This window comes from Podarcis pityusensis (genome assembly GCF_964106645.2).
Source record: "Podarcis pityusensis genome assembly, chromosome: 2".
Classification (NCBI taxonomy): domain Eukaryota; kingdom Metazoa; phylum Chordata; class Lepidosauria; order Squamata; family Lacertidae; genus Podarcis; species Podarcis pityusensis.
Genome location: NC_138029.1, coordinates 116,034,958 through 116,056,064, shown reverse-complemented (window position 1 = coordinate 116,056,064; position 21,107 = coordinate 116,034,958). Strand labels below are relative to the sequence as shown.

Here is a 21,107-nt window from a genome sequence, read left to right as displayed (position 1 = left end):
CTGCCTGGGTTTCCCAGAGCAGCCTTTTTCATCCTGTGGGTCCCCAGATGTTGCTGAACTACAACTCCCATCACCCCTAGCTAGCAAGGCCAGAGCTCAGGGATGATGGGAGTTGTAGTCCAACAACATCTGGGGACCCACAGGTTGAGAACTGCTGCTGTAGAGGGTTTTCTGTTGTAATTATTAGATTGTCTGCTTAGGCTCTGACCTTATAGGCCCTTTGTCCAACTTTAATTCCTTGTATTCTAGGGTCTTCTCTTATTGCTTTAAAATATACTTCCAGAAGTGTGATAAAGAGGAGAGGAGAAAGAGGGCAGACCTGTCTTGTTCCCTTAGAGATATTAAAATCTTCTGATATTTCACCATTGATAATTAGTCTGACCTTTTGGGAATTATAACTCGCTTTTATGCCACTACATATTTTCTCACCCAAACTCGTCATTTCCAAAGTTTTTTGCATGAATGCCCCTGAAACATCAAATGCTTTCTCCGCATCCACCAAGAGCAGGGCTGCCTTTTTATCTGGTCTCATTCTAGGTATTTTATTGTATCTACAGTGGTGCCTTGCAAGACGAAATTAATTCGTTCCGCAAGTCTCTTCGTCTTGCGAGTTTTTCGTCTTGCGATGCACGGTTTCCCATAGGAATGCATTGAAAATCAATTAATGCGTTCCTAGGGAAACCGCCTTCAGACCAGGTCCGGGGACAGTCTGTCCCCGGACCTCTTCTGAAGGCTGGGGGGGGGGGGGACAAGGTCTTTTCTTCATACCCCCAGCATTTTAAAAAACCCCGGGACAGCGGAGGACTTCTCCGCTGTCCGGGCGATCTTAAAATGCTGGCGGGCGGCATTTTAAAATCGCCCCGGGACAGCGGAGGACTTCTCCGCTGTCCGGGGCGATTTAAAAGCCCCTGGGAAGGCAGGCAGGGGGGACAAAGACTTTTGCCCCCCGCCAGCCTTCAGAAGAGGTCCTGGACCTCTTCTGAAGGCGGGCGGGGGGCAAAAGTCTTTGCTCCCCCCCTGCCTTCAAAAGCCCTCCGGGACAGGCAGACAGGGGGGAGCAAAGACTTTCGCCCCCCCGCCCGCCTTCAGAAGGTGTCCCCTCCCCCCCGCCCGGCTTCGGAGCACCGTTCCGAAGCCGGGCGGCGGCGGGAGGTGTCCCCTCCCCCCCGCCCGGCTTCGGAGCACCGTTCCGAAGCCGGGCGGCGGCGGGAGGTGTCCCCTCCCCCCCGCCCGGCTTCGGAGCACCGTTCCGAAGCCGGGCGGCGGCGGGGGGTGTCCCCTCCCCCCCGCCCGGCTTCGGAGCACCGTTCCGAAGCCGGGCGGCGGCGGGAGGTGTCCCCTCCCCCCCGCCCGGCTTCGGAGCACCGTTCCGAAGCCGGGCGGCGGCGGGAGGTGTCCCCTCCCCCCCGCCCGGCTTCGGAGCACCGTTCCGAAGCCGGGTGGCGGCGGGAGGTGTTCCCACCCCGCCGCCCGGCTTCGGAGGAGCCTTCCGAAGCCCGGCGGCGGCGGGAGGAGGTGTCCCCGCCCCGCCGCCAGGCTTCGGAGGAGGTCCGAGGACAGTGGGGAAGACGCGCTGCGCTTCCCCGCTGTCCCTGAGATTTCCCTATGGGCTGTCGTCTTGCGAAGCAAGCCCATAGGGAAATTCGTTTTGCGAAGCGCCTCCAAAACGGAAGACCCTTTCGTCTAGCGGGTTTTCCGTCTTGCGAGGCGTTCGTCTTGCGGGGTACCACTGTACTAAGAATCATAAAGGTAAAGGGACCCCTGACCATTAGGTCCAGTCGCAGACAACTCTAGGGTTGCGGTGCTCATCTCACTTTACTGGCCGAGGGAGCCGGCTTACAGTTTCCAGGTCATCTGGCCAGCATGACTAAGCCGCATCTGGCGATCCGGAGCAGTGCATGGAAACGCCGTTCACCTTCCCGCTGGAGTGTTATGTAATAAAAAAATTTAAGGCCTTTTATATATAATAGGTAAAGGTAAAGGTGCCCCTGCCCGTACAGGCCAGTCTTGACAGACTCTAGGGTTGTGCGCTCATCTCACTCTAGAGGCCGGGAGCCAGCGCTGTCCGCAGACACTTCCGGGTCACATGGCCAGCGTGACGAAGCTGCTGTGGCGAACTGGCACCAGAGCAGCACACGGAAACGCCATTTACCTTCCCACTAGAAAGCGGTACCTATTTATCTACTTGTACTTAAGGGTGCTTTCAAACTGCTAGGTGGGCAGGAGCTGGGACCAAACGACGGGAGCTCAGCCCGCCGCGGGGATTCGAACTGCCGACCATGCGATTGGCAAGTCCTAGGCGCTGAGGTTTTACCCACAGCGCCACCCGTGTCCCTTTTATATATAATAGATGTTCATAAATGTACCAACCAAACACGTACATAGATACGTGGACCACGTGTCTGGAGCAGCACGGGAAGACTGTCCTGAAACCATTTTGACTCCCAAACTGACGAAATGTATTCTCTGCAAGGAGGGAGGGGTGAGGGGCCTTCCCATTGTCTCAGGAATTGGGTAATCACTGTCTCAAAGGAATGGCCAGACTACCAGGAAAGGCAATCAGATAAGACATTATCACATAACCTGGCAGACAGGAAAAACAACAACATTCAAAGTTCTGTTGTAGACCACCTTTTCTGTGGTGTAAGTATGATGTTGGTGGGGGGTGGTCTTGGGTTACACCCCTTCTGTGATGTATGTATGATGTATGGAGGGGTGGTCTTGAGCTCCAGGGCAGGGAATTTAAAAATTCTATATAATGGCAGGCACACCTTTGTCCGGGGTCCTCCTCCTTTCTCCTGCCTGTGAGGGGAGCAACCTGTTGCAACAGTTCAATAAAGATCAGGCTTACTAGCTGCTTTGCTTCTCAATATTCTCTGGTTGGCTTCTTTGTTTTTCTCCAACTGATGGAGAACCGGCAAAGGACTCTATAAGGGCTCTTGTGACCCCCATAAGGGAATAAGGGCAGATTTTGTTTACAACAGGTACCTATTTATCTACTTGCAGTTTGATGTGATTTCGAACTGCTAGGTTGGCAGGAGCAGAGACAGAGCAATGGGAGCTCACCCCTTCGCGGGGATTCGAACAGCCAACCTTCTGATCGGCAAGCCCTTAGTGAGGACAATATATTCTTGCAGGAACTGGGAGCCAAAGCAGGCACAGTCCAGCTGGGGCAAAGTATGATCTTATATTCCCTATGCACACGTTCCCTCCCTCCTCTTCCCATTGGTTGGGTGCTACAAGGTTTTCCTTCCCCCAGTTATCAAATAACAGACAAGAGGCTGAACGTGGGGAGAAGCTTCTCCTTCCTCCTCTGAGTTGCCTCCACTTCCGGCTTCACCAGCAGAGATAAAATTGGAGCTGGCAAAGGAGGGAGGGGAGGAGGCGGGAAGGGGGGCTGCATTGTGCGGAGGAGGGGGCTTCTTCCTAATTAAGCCTCCTAATTAAGCGCCCTCACGCCCTGCCTCCCACGCGGGGGCTCCCATTCCCGCCCCCGCTGCCCAGGATTTCGGTTACAGATGGGTAGCCGTGTTGGTCTGCCATAGTCGAAATAATAAAATTCCTTCCTGTAGCACCTTAAAGACCAACTAAGTTAGTTCTTGGTATAAGCTTTCGTGTGCATGCACACTTCTTCAGATACAGGATTTCGGGTGAGTGCAAAGCCAATGGCGGGGAAGGAGGGAAGGGGCTTTGCGAGGGGGTCCAGGATGAGAAGCCCCCGGACGGGGAGAAGAGAAGGGAGGGAAGGGAGCTGTTTTCTTAAAGGGGGCTTGAAGGGGAGGGGGGGGGAGAAGCTTCCTCCTGCAGGGATCTGGTACAAAGGGAGTTGCAGGGAAGGAGGGGGGAGAGGGGTGGGCATTGCTGGCCAGGATCGCCTTAATAGTATTACAGTGCTACCTCGGGTTACATACGCTTCAGGTTACAGACTCTGCTAACTCAGAAATAGTACCTCGGGTTAAGAACTTTGCTTCAGGATGAGAACAGAAATCACGCAGCAGCAGCGCGGTGGCGGGTGGTCCCATTAGCTAAAGTGGTGCTTCAGGTTAAGAACAGTTTCACGTTAAGAACGGACCTCCAGAACGAATTAAGTATTTAACCCAAGGTACCACTGTAATTTAAATTTAGTATCTATACCCCAGCAGAAGACCCCTCGGAGGAGGACCTTATCTTTAGGCAACAGGCGAAAGCATTGCTCTTCTCCCAGGGGTTTGGCTTATTAAACAATCTTTGGACTTTACAACTGAGTTGGGGGGGTGTTGTTTTTATTTCTTACTCTGCTATGCATCTCTGTGTTTTTCTCTTGGGTAAGGTAATTGAGAGAGCGGTTGCCGAACAGCTTGGTTGGTTTCTGGAGGAAACATCGGCTGTAGATCCATTTCAGTCCGGTTTCCGTCCTGGTTTTGGGACCGAGACGGCTCTGGTTGCCCTAACAGACGATCTCCGTAGACAACTGGATCGAGGCGGGTCAGGACTGGTGATCCTTCTAGATTTGTCATGGTCGATCATTATCTTTGCCTTTGACATGGTCGATTATGATCTTCTGGACCACCGCCTCGCAGACGTGGGGATACAGGGCATAGCCCGTAACTGGCTGTGCTCTTTTATCTCTGGTCGGGGACAGAGGGTGGCACTAGGGAGGGAAATGTCGTCGCACCACTCCTTGGTGTGTGGAGTGCCACAGGGCACAATTCTCTCCCCGATGCTTTTAAACATCTTTATGCGCCCCCTTGCCCAGATTATCCGGAGCTTTGGGCTGGGCTGTCACCAATATGCTGATGACACTCAGCTCTATCTGCTGATGGATGGCCACACCGTCTCGGCCACACCAACACACTGACCAGATGCTTGGAAGCTGTGGCTGGATGGTTTCGTGGGAGCCGATTGAAACTAAATTCTTCGAAGACAGAGGTCCTATGGCTGGGTCGGGATGACATGGGGATGAGGGACCAACTCCCTTCTCTTGTGGGGGCCCAATTAGTGCCATTGCCTTCCGTTAAGAGTTTGGGTGTAATCCTTGACGCCTCCCTTTCCAGGGAGGCGCAGGTTACAGCAACAGCCAAGGTGACATTTTTCCACCTTCGCCGCATCAAGCAGTTGGTCCCTTACCTTTCCCGCCCTGACCTGGCCACAGTGATCCATGCGACAGTCATCTCCAGGCTTCACTACTGTAATTCGCTCTACACGGGGCTGCCCTTGAAACTGTCCCAGAAACTCCAGCGGGTGCAGAATGCTGCAGCGAGGCTCCTCATGGGGTCTCTGCCATGGGAACATATTCATCCAGTGCTTTTCAAGCTGCACTGGCTCCCGGTGGAGTACAGGGTCAGATTTAAGGTGCTGCTTTTGACCTTTAAAGCCCTTCACGGCCTTGGACCCTCGTACCTATGGGACCGCCTCTCCCGGTATGCCCCATGGAGAGCCTCAAGGTCCATAAATGGCAACACCCTAGTGGTCCTGGGCCCTAAGGAAGTTAGATTGGCTTCAACCAGAGCCAGGGTCTTTTCAACTCTGGCTCCGGCCTGGTGGAATGCTCTGCCTCATTAGACCAGGGCCCTGCAGGATCTGATATATTTCCGCAGGGCCTGTAAGACAGAGTTGTTCCGCCTGGTCTTTGGCTTGGTGCCAATTTGATTCCCTCCCTCTCTTTTTTCTTTCCTTCTCCTCCTGCGAGGAGGCTACATTTTAATATTTTAATGTTTCAATATTTTAATGTTGTATTTTAATTTTGTTTTTAAGTTGTAATCATTCAACTTGTTTTTATTATTGCTTGTAAGCCGCTCGGAGCCCGGCCTTGGCTGGGGAGGGCGGGGTATAAAAAATTATTATTATTATTATTATTATTATTATTATTATTATTAGCTGCCCTGTGATCTTTGGAGGAAGGGCAGTATAGAAATTTAAAGAACAGCAGTAAAAATAGGAACCCCTCTTGCGTTCAAGGGGAGGGGTTGGGACAAAGTCTCTGACCAGCATGCATAGCAGGATGCGCTTAGGAGGGAATAATAATAATAATAATAATAATAATAATAATAATAATATAATAAATAAAAACTGTGTTGCCTCAGCCACTCTGGGCGGCTTCCAACAAAAACACCAAAAAATTTAAAACATCGAAAACTTCCCTATATAGGGCTGACATCAGAAGACTTCCATTTTGTAGAAATGGCCTTTGAATTTAAAGAAATGCCCTCTTTAAGGAACCAGGTGGTGTAAACGTGTATGTTGTCCTCTAGGTCCAAACACATAGTAAGAGTTGGAATTCACTTTCTCTCCTAAATCCTTTATACTTGTAGTATTCTCATCAATTTTTACTGAGAACTCGGCTATTCGCCTATTTGTTTCTGCCCCCTGTTTCATTAAGAATTCCAAAGATTCATTTATTTTGCAAAGTGCTTGTGCCACTGGATCAGAAGACATAACTTTTGGTTTTGTTTGCACAGCTGCAGTTGCTCCTGTACTTCCTGCGCCACCAGTTACTGAGACCCTTCGCTGTTGTGGAATATCAGTCTTGTATTGTCTACCAGACCTGGTGGTTTTTTCCATAACACTCTCATGCAGCCAAGGTCACCTACAAACTTGTTTTGAAAGGGAAATTTCCAGTGGCTTTGCAGTTCTTACAATTGTAACAAAGTCTCCTCTAGGGGGAGAAACTTTCCGGTTTCACTTCACAGATAAACAAAATATCTCCTTAAAATGTCCCAGAAAATGCCACAGTTTCAATTTCTTTCAAAAGTTATTCTATGCATGAAACAGTCCAGCAACTTTATATCCTTTAGCAGAGTGATTTCAAATGTCCCTTCAAAAGATTTGACACATTGACAGTCTCTAGCCGGCTTCCCCTGTCAAGGCAGTCCGTCCCAGGGTTTAAGGCAGCAGATGTAATTTTACTCTCCCTTTTCTAGCAGGTAAATAGGGCAAAGTATCCTCTCCCTCTGCTCCTGCTGGCAAGAGGGGGTTCTCACTTTGACGTTAGATTTACTTAGTCCCACTGTAAAACAGCTCTTTATATTACAGCTTGACAGTCTCTTTGTTTTTCTCTGTAGTCCGGAAAGGCAGACTTCCCTTTTATACCTTTCCCGTCTCAGTTCCCAATTCTTTTAAATTATTTTTAAGTCCAATAGGGTCTTTTAATCCTACTCACGGGTAGTTGCTTTTGAATCCAATTTTCAGAGAAGAATCAGCGCTCTCCGTCAATGGCGATGCGGCTTCGCTCCGCGGACTGGGTGACGACTCTCAGTACCGCACCACTCACCCGCTGCCACTCGGAAGCCTTTAAAAAGGCTTCTTCCTGGCTTCGGGGGGGCGCCAAGGGTACCCGCCGAGTCTCCTTGTTCCCAGGCTTCACCGCCTGCGATTTTTGAGGGCCCCTGCTTCGCCGTAGCAGCAGGACTCGAACCCGCGAAGCAGACTCCCTCCGGAGCTCGGAGGGATGTCCGCCATTAAACGCTGGCGCTTCCTTCTTCTCCATGCAAGGGCCACCCATGTATTCAGAGCAGTCCTTTGCAGATTAACTCTTAAGTTCCATGGGATCTACTCTCGGGCCACTAATGTGCATACCATGCCAGCCTTAGGAAGGGAGGTGGGACAGGCAGGTGAAAGGAATTGCCAAAGGTGTTTTAAAAGGGGTGGAGGATATTGGGAAGAGGGTGCCCAGTTGGTGCTTCTCCAGGGGCAGCAGAATGTCTTGGGCAGGAGAATCCCTGCAGGGGCTCTGAGACTCCCTTGGCTTCTTCTTCCCTCCCTCCCAGGAAGCTGCAACTGGCTCTGGATTCTGCGCTCCTCAGGAAGCTGAAGCTGCAAACCTAGCTGAGACTGAACCTGCAACCCTGGCCAGGATGGAAGGAGGAAGATGGACGGTTGACCTGGTCAGGCTGTCTCCCGCATACCTCCCCACAACCTCTGAGCATTCCCTCCCAGGACCCTTGGAGAAATCTGGTGAGTTCCAGGGGAGAGGAGATGGGGACAGGGATAGATGGATGGTGGAGGGAGAAAGAGGAAAAGATGGAGAGGAGACAAATGGAAGGAGGTTCCTGAACGTAAGAAGGAAGGGGTGAGGCCTTCTCCAAAGCAGCTCTTTGTTTCTTGAATCCCTTTCATAAAGTACAGTGGTATCTCGGGTTACATACGCTTCAGATTACAGACTCCGCTAACCCAGAAATAGTACCTCTGGTTAAGAACTTTGCTTCAGGATGAGAACAAAAAACGTGCGGCAGTAGCAGGAGGCTGCATTAGCTAAAGTGGTGCTTCAGGTTAAGAACAGTTTCATGTTAAGAACAGACCTCCGGAACGAATTAAGTACTTAACCTGAGGTACCCCTGTAGTGGGGGACAGATTTTCTTCCTCCAGGGTTTTAAATCTTAGGAGTTACAGTGGTACCTTGGTTCTCAAACATAATAGGTTCCGGAAGTGTTCCAAAACCAAAGCGTTTCAAAACCAAGGCATGCTTTCCCATAGAAAGTAATGCAAAATGCCAAGTGGCCAAAATATTGGGAGATCTTGGAGCAAGAAGGAGATAAATTGAAATTGCAGAGTTTTGAGAAATTAAAAGATAGAGTGCGAGATTGGCTTCATTATTATCAAATAAGAGAGGTATATAATTTGGACAAAAAAATTGGCTTCCAGGAGGAAAAATCAAAGTTGGAAACAGAATTGCTAGATCCCAATACAAAGATACTTTCAAGAATGTATAACTTGCTGTTAAAATGGAACACTCAAGATGAAACGGTTAAATCTGCCATGATTAAATGGGCACAGGATGTTGGACATAACATTATGTTTGCTGACTGGGAACAGTTGTAGACCACAGGTATGAAATTTACGGCATGTAATGCCTTAAGAGAGAATATTATGAAAATGATATACAGGTGGTACATAACACCAGTCAAGCTTGCAAAAATCTATCACTTGCCCGATAATAAATGCTGGAAATGTAAAGAAACTGAAGGTACATTCTTTCACCTTTGGTGGACGTGCCCAAAGATTAAGGCTTTCTGGGAGATGATCTATAATGAAATGAAAAAGGTATTTAAATATACCTTTCTGAAGAAACCAGAGGCCTTTCTCCTGGGCATAGTCGGCCAATTGGTACCAAAGAAGGATAGAACCTTTTTTATGTATGCAACAACAGCAGCAAGAATACTGATTGCAAAGTATTGGAAGACACAGGATTTACCCACACTGGAAGAATGGCAGATGAAAGTGATGGACTACATGGAATTGGCAGAAATGACTGGCAGAATCCGTGACCAGGGAGAAGAGTTGGTGGAAGAAGACTGGAAGAAATTTAAAGACTACTTGCAGAAATACTGTAAAATTAAGGAATGTTAAAATGATGTCGGATGGAAAATAAGTGGTATTGGTAAAAAGATTATCAAGAATATGTAAATATGGATTGATAGTGGTTATAAACATATGGTTATAATAGGTTAAGATATTGAGTAAAGATAAATGACAGAGGGTAAGGATTTGCTGAATTAAATATCTGAACTGGAATACAAAAAGGGAGGCGTGAGGAGGTCAGGAAACTAGTAAATGAAGTATAAGATATGAAATTATTGATTTTTTTTCTTTTATTTTTTTCCTTTTTGTTAACTGTTTTCTATTTTGTATTTTTCATGTGTTCTGTTTTTGTATTTTTGTAGGTTTTTTTTCTTTTTTAAGGTTATTCTTTGTTCTTATTTGTTAAGTCTAAACTTTGAAACTTTTTAATGTTTTTACAATCTCAATAAATTTTTTTTTTTTTTTTTAAAAAGAAAGTAATGCAAAATGGATTACCGTATTTTCTGTCCCATAGGACGCACCTAGTTTTTTTGGGGGGAAATAAAGGAAATTTTTTCCCCTTTATTTCCCCCCCAAAAGCAGGTCGGGGAAACCGAACCAGGTCCAGGAACAGCGGGATGGCGGCGCTGCGCCTCCCTGCTGTCCCCCGAGCTTGTGGGGCTGGCCGATGTCTGTCCGGCGTGAGGGGCGCTCTGCTTTAGGGCGCCGGACGCTCTGGGAAGCAGGCTGCTATTCGCAGCCTAGACATACCTGCGGGACCTCCTGCAGGGCTGCCTAGGCTGCGAATGTGTTCCCGAAGCGCCGGGCGCTCTGCTTTCAGGGCGCCCGACGCTCCGGTAAGCAGGCTGCTATCCGCAGACTAGACATCCCTGCGGACCTCCCGCAGGGCTGCCTAGGCTGCGGATGTCTTCCTGAAGCCTAGAGAGCGAGAGGGGTCGGTGCGCACCGACCCCTCTCGCTCTCCAAGCTTCAGCGAAAGCATCCATTCGCCCCATAGGACGCACCCAGATTTCCCCTTCATTTTTGGAGGGGAAAAAGTGCGTCCTATAGGGCAAAAAATACGGTAATGCGTTTCAGACTTTTAAAAATAACCCCTAAAACAGCAATTTAACATGAATTTTACTATCTAACAAGACCATTGATCCATAAAATGAAAGCAGTAATCAATGTTCTGTACCATAAAATAAAGAAGACAGTATTGTTGATGATAAAAATTACCGTATTTTTCGCTCTATAACACGCACCCGACCATAACACGCACATAGTTTTTTGAGGAGGAAAAAAATATTCTAAACAAAACAATGGATGTATGATTTTTGTGGTTCATGCTGTGGGCACAGACATGTGATCTGACGGTGAGTTTGGGGTAGCCCAATGCAAAAATCCTGAGGATCCATGTGGATCCATGCTTTGTAAGCATGTTTTTGCACCTCTGCAGGGGCTCTTCTCCCGCTTTGCTGTTTCAAAGCAAGCCACGGAGGAGGGAAGGAAGGGGAACCATGGATCCTCTGCTCACGACTGCAGCAGATACCCCGCCATCTGTAGGCATTCGCTCCTTAACACGCACAGACATTTCCCCTTACTTTCTAGGAGGAAAAAAGTGAGTGTTATGGTGCAAAAAATACGGTAAAATTAAAAAAAGAAGCCACAATCAAAAATGAAAAAGCCACACAAACAAAAATGCAAAAAATAGGAAAAAACTAAAGCACCAAATGTCACCTCAGAACACTGCAACCAGAAATGGCTTGAATATTGATGGGGTGGGGGCTTAAATCAGCTGTGCAAGGGAACAAATGGGATGAAAAAAGCTTTAATTACAATGGGAGGGGGGACTTAAATTAGCTGCTCAAGGATACAACTGGGATGTAAAAAAACCTTAATTACGATGGGGGGGGGGGACTTAAATTTGCTGTGCAACAGTAAAAATGGAAGCCCAGGAGCACGTTCTGTTTCCGAGGAAAAGTTCAAAAACAGGAGCCCCTATTTCTGGGTTTGCAAATGATGAATCAACAGAAGCATAGTCAATCTATGGACTTCCCTTTTTTTGAAATATTTTTATTGGTTTTTACAACTGCAAGTTTATATCAAATACATTTATATAATCAATTCCTGAGATTCTCTGAATCACATGACTTCGCTCCATCCCTTTCATGGGTCCTGATAGTACCGTATTTTTTGCTCCATAAGGCGCACCGGACCATAAGACGCACCTAGTTTTCAGAGGAGGAAAACAGGGGGAAAATATTCTGAATCAAATGTTGTACTAAACTATTTAATAAACTACTGGTATATCAGAGTGAGACTAAGAGGGACAGGAGCTGTATGTTTGTTTAGTGTGCAGGCTCAAGGAGCCAGCGGATCAGCTGAGACGCGGGGGATTTGCGTAATTTCCCCCTCTCCCTCATCCTCTGCCCTCCAGTCTCCAGCAGCCTTCCTTTTTTACTTCCTGGGTTTCACTGCGCTGGTGGCTCAGAGCTCGAGGTTGGTTTTTTTTTTTTTGCTGCTGATTGCTTAAATTTTATCCTTCCCGATCTTTCCCCTCCTGTGTCCTGCCGTCCCTCTGCAGCCTCATTGCTCCGTTTAGGGAGCGGGCGAACCTTCTGCAGCTGTTGCTGGCTGCGCACCACTTTTAAAAGTGCCTGCTGGCTTTGAATCACCTGTCTCCCTTTACTATTTTACCTAAGGTATTTGCCCTGTGCCTGGGTTTTTTTTCCATTTAACAGTTTGCAGCCTTTTCCTTCCGTTGCTTGTTTTGAGGCAGGATAGATTTGAGCAAGTGATCAGGAATTGGATTGCAGGGGATTCGCCATTAGCTGTGTAAAAGCGCTCCTACTTGAAGCCTTCTACGTTGTTTGTACACATGGCTACTGGTATCAGGTTCAGTTTGAGTAATAAGCAGCCCCTGGCAGCAACAGAATGGAGTATAAAAAGGAGTAGGGGCACTGGGACCCAGACAATGCTCAAATCTATCCTGCCTCAAAACAAGCTGTAGAAGTAAAAAGCCCGCTCCCGCTCCCCTGCCCCTCATCCTGTGCCCTCCCCAGCCTTTTTTTTCCTTCCTGGTTTTCACTGCGCTCGTTGGCAAGGTGATGTCTCTACTTTTTCATTATATACCATTTCCCAAAATGATACTGTTATCTTACATGACCACCACATATAGCAAAAGGTACCCACTTCTTTACATTTCCAGCAGATATTTGAACTTACTCTATATGTTTTAGATAACTTACTAGGAGTCAAATACCACCAGTACATCATTTTCATGTAGTTTTCTTTCAATGTACAGCAAGCTGTGAATTTCAGATCTGTTTTCCAAAGCCTCTCCCAATCTGCCATTTGTATGTTATATCCTAAGTCCCTTTCCCATTTCGTCATAACTGATTTGACCTGTTCATCCTTTGTATACCGTTCTAGGAGCAAGTTATACATTTTAGACAGAACTTTTTATGTTACTTCCTAAGAGTTCTTTTTAAAATTGTGATGTCTCATAACTAAAACCTTTCTATTTGTCTATCTTAAAGATAGTGTTTAGTTGATGGTACTGTAACCAGTCAGTTACAGCTTCCCTTATCACTTCAAAATCTTTTAATTCCAGTTGGTTTTCAACTTCAGTTAACAGCTCTGTATAAGTCGGCCAGTTACTTCTCATATTCAATTTTTTTCAGAGATATTGCTTCCAAGGGGGAAAGCCACCAGGGTGTTTTTTACTCAAGCAATTTTTTTAAAATAGATATTTATTGAAGTTTCAGAAATTATATACAAAAGAAAAACAAACAAAACACAGACAAAAAAGAACAAGTATAATTTCAATTCCTTATTTTCTTATGCCTTACTTCGCTGACCTCCTCCTACCTCCCCTTTCTGTATTCCAATTTCAAAATATTTATTCAGCAAGTCCTCTCCCTTAATTTCATTTAGATTTACCATTCTTTTCTTTTAACTTAGACATTACTACTATAAATCACTTAGCTCCTAAACCATCATCATTCTAACATTTATTAACCCTTTCTTCAGTTTATTTTTGATAACCTTATTTTCATTTAGTTTAGTTCATTTAAAAAAAGAGAAATCCAGTTTTATCTTATCCATACTTAATCATCGAGCTTATACCTCAGTTCATATTCTTAAAACATTTTTTCTAAGGTCGACCAAGATTCCCTTCCACGAATTTCCCAGTTTACATAGCAATAATAAAAAAATAAAAACAACAAAATAAATTGTAATTATGAACCCTTTGGATTCCCAAACTCCACCCCCCCTTCCCGGTTTCAGTCCCCAAAAGTATCCATCAGTCTTAATCTACTATCAGCCTGGAGATCTCACGTCCGAGGCACTTACCGTAATTGTCTTTCAGTTCCTCTCTGCCGGTCTTTTTGATAGACCTTGATATTAAACACCAAATCTTGGAGAGGCTCCGGCCCAACAGGATCCATGTTTTTTCCAGCTAGGCCTCCATACTTAAAAGTAGAGCCCATGGGGTGTTCCATTTCTTGTTTCTTGCTCCTTTCCAGTCCAAAAATCCCCAAAGCTCTAACCTCCACCTTAATCACATTTGTAATCCTTAGGTCTTCTGATCTCCACATAAGAAGATCTCTCCATTTCTCAATCTCCAATTCAGGCCAAGCTTTCCACATCAAATTTTTATTTTCCTTCATTGCCATCATGTCAGGCCTCAAAGTAGAATTCTCTTTTAGCATCTGCACACCGACTCCTCCTTCCTTTTCTTCAAGGGCAACATATGTCTCCTTATCCATATTCTCAAAACTCTCAGATGTCTCTATTTGTCCAGTTAAATGGGCTCCTTGTTTCCAATCCTTATCCAATCCAAGAATGTTATTTACTGTTAAATCCAGAGTTGAAACATTAGAGTCCAGAGTTGAAACATTTGTAGCCATAACATCAAATTGACCTTGTAACTTTCCTAAGAGAACAAATGCTCTATCCAATTCATCCTGGATTTTCCCACCTCCAGACATTTCTGTAATGTCACCAAGTCCCTCTAGGGGGATTTTAGTTCCTTAATATTCTTTTCAGCTCGAGTCCAGAAATCCAGTTATTTTGTAACAGCAATTCCTTATTGTCAACAAATTGTAACAGATTGTAACCAATGTAACCGGCAGAAACAACAATAACAGTGTTCTCTTTTTCCGTCTTGACAGCCGACTTGACAGCTGTCAAGCTCTTCAATACTTCATCATCAGGCTCTCGGGGCGGTCCCGGGTCCGGGGGGGATAGAACTTCAGCTCTCAAAATCAGTTCTTAATCCTCCAGTAAAGATTTTGTAATATCAAACCGTGAAATTAAAGTCTTTTACAAGAGAAAAGAGAAAATTTCTTACGACCTTAGGTAGCAGGTCCTTTGCTTTATGATGTTTACAAAGGGGGGGCGGACTTCCTTTTTAACCCTTCCCCGCTCGTTCCTAATTCAAAGAAATTCTTCCTTTAGAGCCCAAATTTCCATGTTACTCACGGGTTGTTACTTTGAAATCCGATTATTCAAAAGAAGAAGTCAGCGCTCTCCGACAATGGCTTGCGGCTTCACTCCACAGAAGAAGAGGAAGTACTCTCAGCACCGCACCGCACCCCGACCCCGTTCCAGAGCCTTTAAAAAGGCTCCTTCGCAGATCGGGGGGCGCAAATGGTGCCCGCCGAGTCACCACGTTCACAGGCTTCTCCACCTGTGATTTTTTAGGGTCCCCGCTTCGCCGCAGCGGCAAGACCCGATCCTGCAGAGCCGATTCCCTCCAGAGCTCGGAGGGAATCCGCCATTAGTCCCCTACTCAAGCAAATTTTTATACTTCTCCCATACCCTACAAATTTATTTTCTTATTATATGAGTCTGAAAAGCTCTATGCACCTTGGCCTTTTCCTACCATAAATATGCATTCTATCCATTATTTGTGTCCTTCCAGATCTAAAATACAGTATCTGTGTTTTCCAATGTAGTCCATTCCTGGTTCTAGCAGATACAGGCTGTTTCATAATAAAGTTTCAAACCCGGCAGGGCAAAACCTCCTCTCTCTCTTACATCTGTTAATAATTTATTTTTAATCCTTGATTTTGTCACTTGGATAGCTTGAAAAAGAGGATTAGACTGATGTCTGTGCTCTGCCCTCATGGTCCTAGGCAATAATGCTTCTTGATACTAGTTCCTGGAAAGCAAGGGAAGGCAGAGGGCTCTTGTACTCAAATCCTGCTTGCTGATTTCCCACAGGCATTTACCGTATTTTTCGCTCTATAGGACGCACTTTTCCCCCTTCAAAAATGAAGGGGAAATGTGTGTGCGTCCTATGGAGCAAAGACGCCATAGCCCAGCGACCCTCTCCCGGCTGGAGAGGTAACGCGGGGCTATGGCAGGAGCCTCTATAGCCGCGTGTCACCTCTCCAGCCGGGAGAGCGCGCGCAGGGCTAAAGCAGCCCCCCGCGACCCTCTCCCGGCCGGAGAGGTGACGCGCGCCTATGGCAGGAGCCTCCATAGCCGAGCATCACCTCTCCAGCCGGGAGAGCGCGCACGGGGCTAAAGCAGCCCCCTGCGACCCTCTCCCGGCTGGAGAGGTGACGCGCGCCTATGGCAGGAGCCTCCATAGGCCCGCGTCACCTCTCCAGCCGGGAGAGCGCGCACGGGGCTAAAGCAGCCCCCCGCGACCCTCTCCCGGCTGGAGAGGTGACGCGCGCCTATGGCAGGAGCCTCCATAGCCGAGCGTCACCTCTCCAGCCGGGAGAGCGAGCACGGGGCTAAAGCAGCCCCCCACGACCCTCTCCCGGCTGGAGAGGTGATGCACACCTATGGCAGGAGCCTCCATAGGCGCGCGTCACCTCTCCAGCCGGTAGAGCACGCGTGGGGCTAAAGCAGCCATAGCCCCGCGACTCTCTCCCAGCTGGAGAAGTGACGTGTGACTATGGCAGCAGCCTCTCTGCTGCGCCTTTACCCTGCTCCCTGACCTGCTCTTTGGGGCTGGTGGTGGGCTTCCCCCCGCCAGCCCCAAAGAGCAGGTCGAAAGGAACCTGAAGCCTGGAGAGCGAGAGGGGTCGGTGCGCACCGACCCCTCTCGCTCTCCAGGCTTCCAAGGTAGCTGCCTGAACGCACCTTAAACGGCACCTTGTTTTAGAGCGGGAAAACAAGAGGGGGAAAGTTCTCCCACTCTCTGCGCAGCGCCTCCTGCCGCTTCACTGAAGGGGCGCTGGGCAGAGAGCGGAAAATTTTTTTCCCCTTGTTTTCCCCCCTCTAAAACAAGGTGCGTCATATTGTCCGGTGCGTCCTATGGTGCGAAAAATACAGTAGTTGGCCACTGTGAGAAGAGGATGCTGGACTAGGTCGTCCTTTGCCCAATCGAGCAGGCTCTTCTTATGTTCTGATATAGGCATCCCCTAACTTGGCTCTCCAGATGTTTTGGGACTACAACGTCCATCATCCCTGGCTAACAGGACCAATGGGAATTGTAGTCCCAAAACATCTGGAGGGCCAAGTTTGGGGATGCCTGTTCTAAGATATTGCAATATTTTTACAGTTACTTGTGGCACAGTAACACGAAAGTTTGACTTCTTAATCATAGGGGAGACTGCTACTTGAGCCTGTGATCCTTTCCTCCCTGGACAAAGAGAAATACAGAGATGTGTCTAAGAAGCCAATTCCACCACAGATTATAAAATAATGCAGTTTATTAAGTGTGAATGGAGTGATCATGTGTTTTTCTTGCCATTATCTCACCTGCATTCCTAAAAGTTTGGAACATAGAGAGGACAGTGGAGAAAGGAGACAGTGTTAAAATAAGAGAAGGTGCATACTGGGACTGACATGTGTTCACTTCCTTTCTTGTCTTTCTTGAAAGTCTTAACAGGATTCTCTTCCCCCTCCCCCACTCTCAAACAGGTGAGGAAGATGTTGGCCAGAATTCTATGGAGCCATCTGTGAATTAATTGGGAAGAACAAAGAAACAGTTTAAATGCCTGGAATGTGGGATGTGCTTTAGTCACAGTGGAAGACTGAGGACACATCAACGAATTCACATAGAGGAGAAACCATTTAAATGTACTGACTATCGAAAGAGCTTCAGGGAAAATGGAACTCTTAGAAAACATCAACGAACTCACACAGTGGATAAACCATTTGAATGTATTGAATGTGCAAAGTGCTTCAGTCGAAATGGAAAGCTTAGAATACACCAACGAACTCACACGGGGGAGAAACCATTTCAATGTATTGAGTGTGGAAAGAGCTTCAGTGAAAGTAGAGCACTAAGAAAACATCAACGAACTCACACGGGGGAGAAACCATTTAAATGTCTAGAATGTGGAAAGAGCTTCAGTAGAAGTGAACACCTTAGAATACACCAACGAACTCACACGGGGGAGAAACCATTTGAATGTATTGAATGTGGAAAGCGCTTCAGTGTAATTGGAAACCTTAGAAATCATCAACGAACTCACACGGGGGAGAAACCTTTTAAATGTATTGAATGTGGAAAGTGCTTCAGTCGATATGGAACACTTAGAATGCACCAACGAACTCACACAGGGGGGAAACCATTTAAATGTATTGAATGTGGAAAGTGCTTCAGTCAAAATGGAACACTTAGATTGCACCAACGAACTCACACGGGGGAGAAACCATTTGAATGTATTGAATGTGGAAAGAGCTTCAGTGGAAGTGGAGACCTTAGAAGACATCAACGAACTCACACGGGGGAGAAACCATTTAAATGTATTGAATGTGGAAATAGCTTTAGTAGAAATGAACACCTTAGAATACACGAAGGAACTCACATGGGGGAGAAACCATTTAAATGTATTGAATGTGGAAAGTGCTTCAGTCGAAATGGAACACTTAGATTGCACCAACGAACTCACACGGGGGAGAAACCATTTAAATGTATTGAATGTGGAAAGAGCTTCAGTCGATATGGAAGCCTTAGAAGACACCAACGAACTCACATGGGGGAGAAACCATTTGAATGTATTGAATGTGGAAAGAGCTTCAGTGGAAGTGGAGACCTTAGAAGACATCAACGAACTCACACGGGGGAGAAACCATTTAAATGTATTGAATGTGGAAAGCGCTTTAGTCAATATGTACACCTTAGAAAACATCAACGAACTCACACGGGGGAGAAACCATTTAAATGTATTGAATGTGGAAAGTGCTTCAGTCAAAATGGAACACTTAGATTGCACCCACGAACTCACACGGGGGAGAAACCATTTGAATGTATTGAATGTGGAAAGCGCTTTAGTCAATATGTACACCTTAGAAAACATCAACGAACTCACACGGGGGAGAAACCATTTAAATGTATTGAATGTGGAAAGTGCTTCAGTCAAAATGGAACACTTAGATTGCACCAACGAACTCACACGGGGGAGAAACCATTTAAATGTATTGAATGTGGAAAGTGCTTCTGTCAAAATGGAACACTTCGATTACACCAATGAACTCACACTGGGGAGAAACCATTTAAATGTATTGAATGTGGAAAGAGCTTCAGTCGATATGGAAACCTTAGAAGACACCAACGAACTCACATGGGGGAGAAACCATTTAAATGTATAGAATGTGGAAAGAGCTTCAGTCGAAATGGAACACTTAGAATACACCAACAAACTCACACGGGGGAGAAACCATTTAAATGTATTAAATGTGGAAAAAGCTTCAGTCAAAATGGAAACCTTAGAATACACGAAGGAACTCACACGGGGGAGAAACCATTTAAATGTATTGAATGTGGAAAGTGCTTCAGTCAAAATGGAACACTTAGATTGCACCAACGAACTCACACAGGGGAGAAACCATTTGAATGTATTGAATGTGGAAAGAGCTTCAATGATAGTGGAAACCTTAGACAACATCAACAAACTCACACGGGGGAGACACCATTTAAATGTATTGAATGTGGAAAGTGCTTCAGTCAAAATGGAACACTTAGAAGACATCAACGAACTCACACAGGGGAGAAACCATTTGAATGTATTGAATGTGGAAAGAGCTTCAATGATAGTGGAAACCTTAGACAACATCAACAAACTCACACGGGGAGACACCATTTAAATGTATTGAATGTGGAAAGTGCTTCAGTCAAAATGGAAAACTTAGAAGACATCAACGAACTCACACGGGGGAGAAACCATTTAAATGTATTGAAAGGGGGAAGAGCCTCAGTCAAAATGGAACACTTAGAATACACCAACGAACTCACACGGGGGAGAAACCATTTGAATGTATTGAATGTGGAAAATGTTTTAGTCAATATGTACACCTTAGAAAACATCAACGAACTCACACGGGGGAGAAACCATTTAAATGTATTGAATGTGGAAATAGCTTTAGTAGAAGTGAACACCTTAGAATACACGAAGGAACTCACATGGGGGAGAAACCATTTAAATGTATTGAATGTGGAAAGTGCTTCTGTCAAAATGGAACACTTAGATTACACCAATGAACTCACACTGGGGAGAAACCATTTAAATGTATTGAATGTGGAAAGAGCTTCAGTCGATATGGACACCTTAGAAGACACCAACGAACTCACATGGGGGAGAAACCATTTAAATGGATAGAATGTGGAAAGAGCTTCAGTCAAAATGGAACACTTAGAATACACCAACAAACTCACACGGGGGGAGAAACCATTTAAATGTATTGAATGTGGAAGGAGCTTCAGTCAAAATGGACACTTTAGGAAACATCAACGAACTCACACCGGAGAAGCCATTTAAATGTACTGAATGTGGAAAGAATGTGGAAAGAGCTTCAGTCCATATCGACAACTTATAAGACACCAACTAACACATGGGGAAGAAACCATTTTAATGTATGGCATGTGGAAGGAGCTGCAGCAAAAGTAGAGCACTTAGAATACACCAACTAACTCATACAGGGGAGAAACCATTGGAATGTATTGAATGTGGGAAGAGCTTCAACAGGAAGGATAAACTTACATTACATTGGCGAACTCCCACAGTGGAGAAGCTTAAGTCAATATGGAACCTTAGGAAACATCCGCTGACTCACATGGGGAAAGCCAGATTTATGAAACGTGGAAAGAGCTTCAGAGGGAGTGAAGACCTTACTATCCATAAGAAAATTCACACAGGCGGGAAACCATATAAATGTATGGAGTTTTCCACTCAGGTTTTACCAGATTTCCTGGGAAGTGAAGATTACTGTCAAGTCTTTGGATGTACAGAAAAGAATTTGGCAGTGTTTGTTTTCAATAATAATAATAGCAACAGCAACAATAATAACAATAATTTATGCCACACCCATCTGGCTGGCTTTCCCCTGCGGCAGAGCCACTCTTGGTGGCTTCCAACAAAATATTGAAATACAATAGTCCTTCAGATATTAAAAGCTTCCCTAAACAGGGCAGCCTTCAGATGTCTTTTAAAGCCTGGTGGCTGTTTTTTCCTTTGACATCTGGTGGGAGGGTATTCCACAGGGAGGGCACCACTACCGAGAAGGCCTTCTGCATGGTTCCCTGTAACTTCACTTCTCGGAGTGAGGCAACCGCCAGAAGGCTCTTGGTACTGGACCTCCATGTCCAGGCAGAACGATGGGGGTGGAGACTCTCCTCCTGTCACCAGTCTAGCCGCCGCATTCTGGATTAGTTGCAGTTTCGGGACCACTTACACAGGTAGCCCCACGTAGAGCGCATTGCAGTAGTCCAAACAGGAGATAACTGGAGCATACACTACTCTGGCAATACAGTCTAAGGGCAGATAGGGTCTTAGCCTGCGTACCAGATTGAGCTGGTAAACAGCTGCCCTGAATTGACCTGCGCTTCCATTGACAGCTGCAAATCCAAAATGACCGCCAGGCTGTGCACCTGGTCCTTT

At 46.2% G+C, this 21,107-nt stretch overlaps 1 protein-coding gene across 3 annotated transcripts; it reads left to right on the top strand.

Moving 5' to 3' along the window:
• Nucleotides 1–40: 40 nt before the first annotated feature.
• LOC308469784 (uncharacterized protein) lies at nucleotides 41–20,660 on the top strand. Of its 3 annotated transcripts, XM_080992726.1 has the most exons (4): nucleotides 41–559; nucleotides 1,740–3,650; nucleotides 7,746–7,932; nucleotides 17,146–20,660. In XM_080992726.1, exon 4 carries the CDS (start codon nucleotides 17,235–17,237, stop codon nucleotides 18,702–18,704), a length of 1,470 nt encoding a protein of 489 aa, XP_080848852.1. In that variant the 5' UTR covers nucleotides 41–559; nucleotides 1,740–3,650; nucleotides 7,746–7,932; nucleotides 17,146–17,234; the 3' UTR covers nucleotides 18,705–20,660. The 3 variants fall into 3 exon arrangements, with proteins under 3 accessions (XP_080848852.1, XP_080848853.1, XP_080848851.1); XM_080992727.1 differs by lacking the exons at nucleotides 41–559; nucleotides 1,740–3,650 and adding an exon at nucleotides 3,698–4,464 and having other exon boundaries at nucleotides 7,750–7,932; XM_080992725.1 differs by lacking the exons at nucleotides 41–559; nucleotides 1,740–3,650 and adding an exon at nucleotides 4,776–4,977 and having other exon boundaries at nucleotides 7,750–7,932.
• Nucleotides 20,661–21,107: the final 447 nt, after the last annotated feature.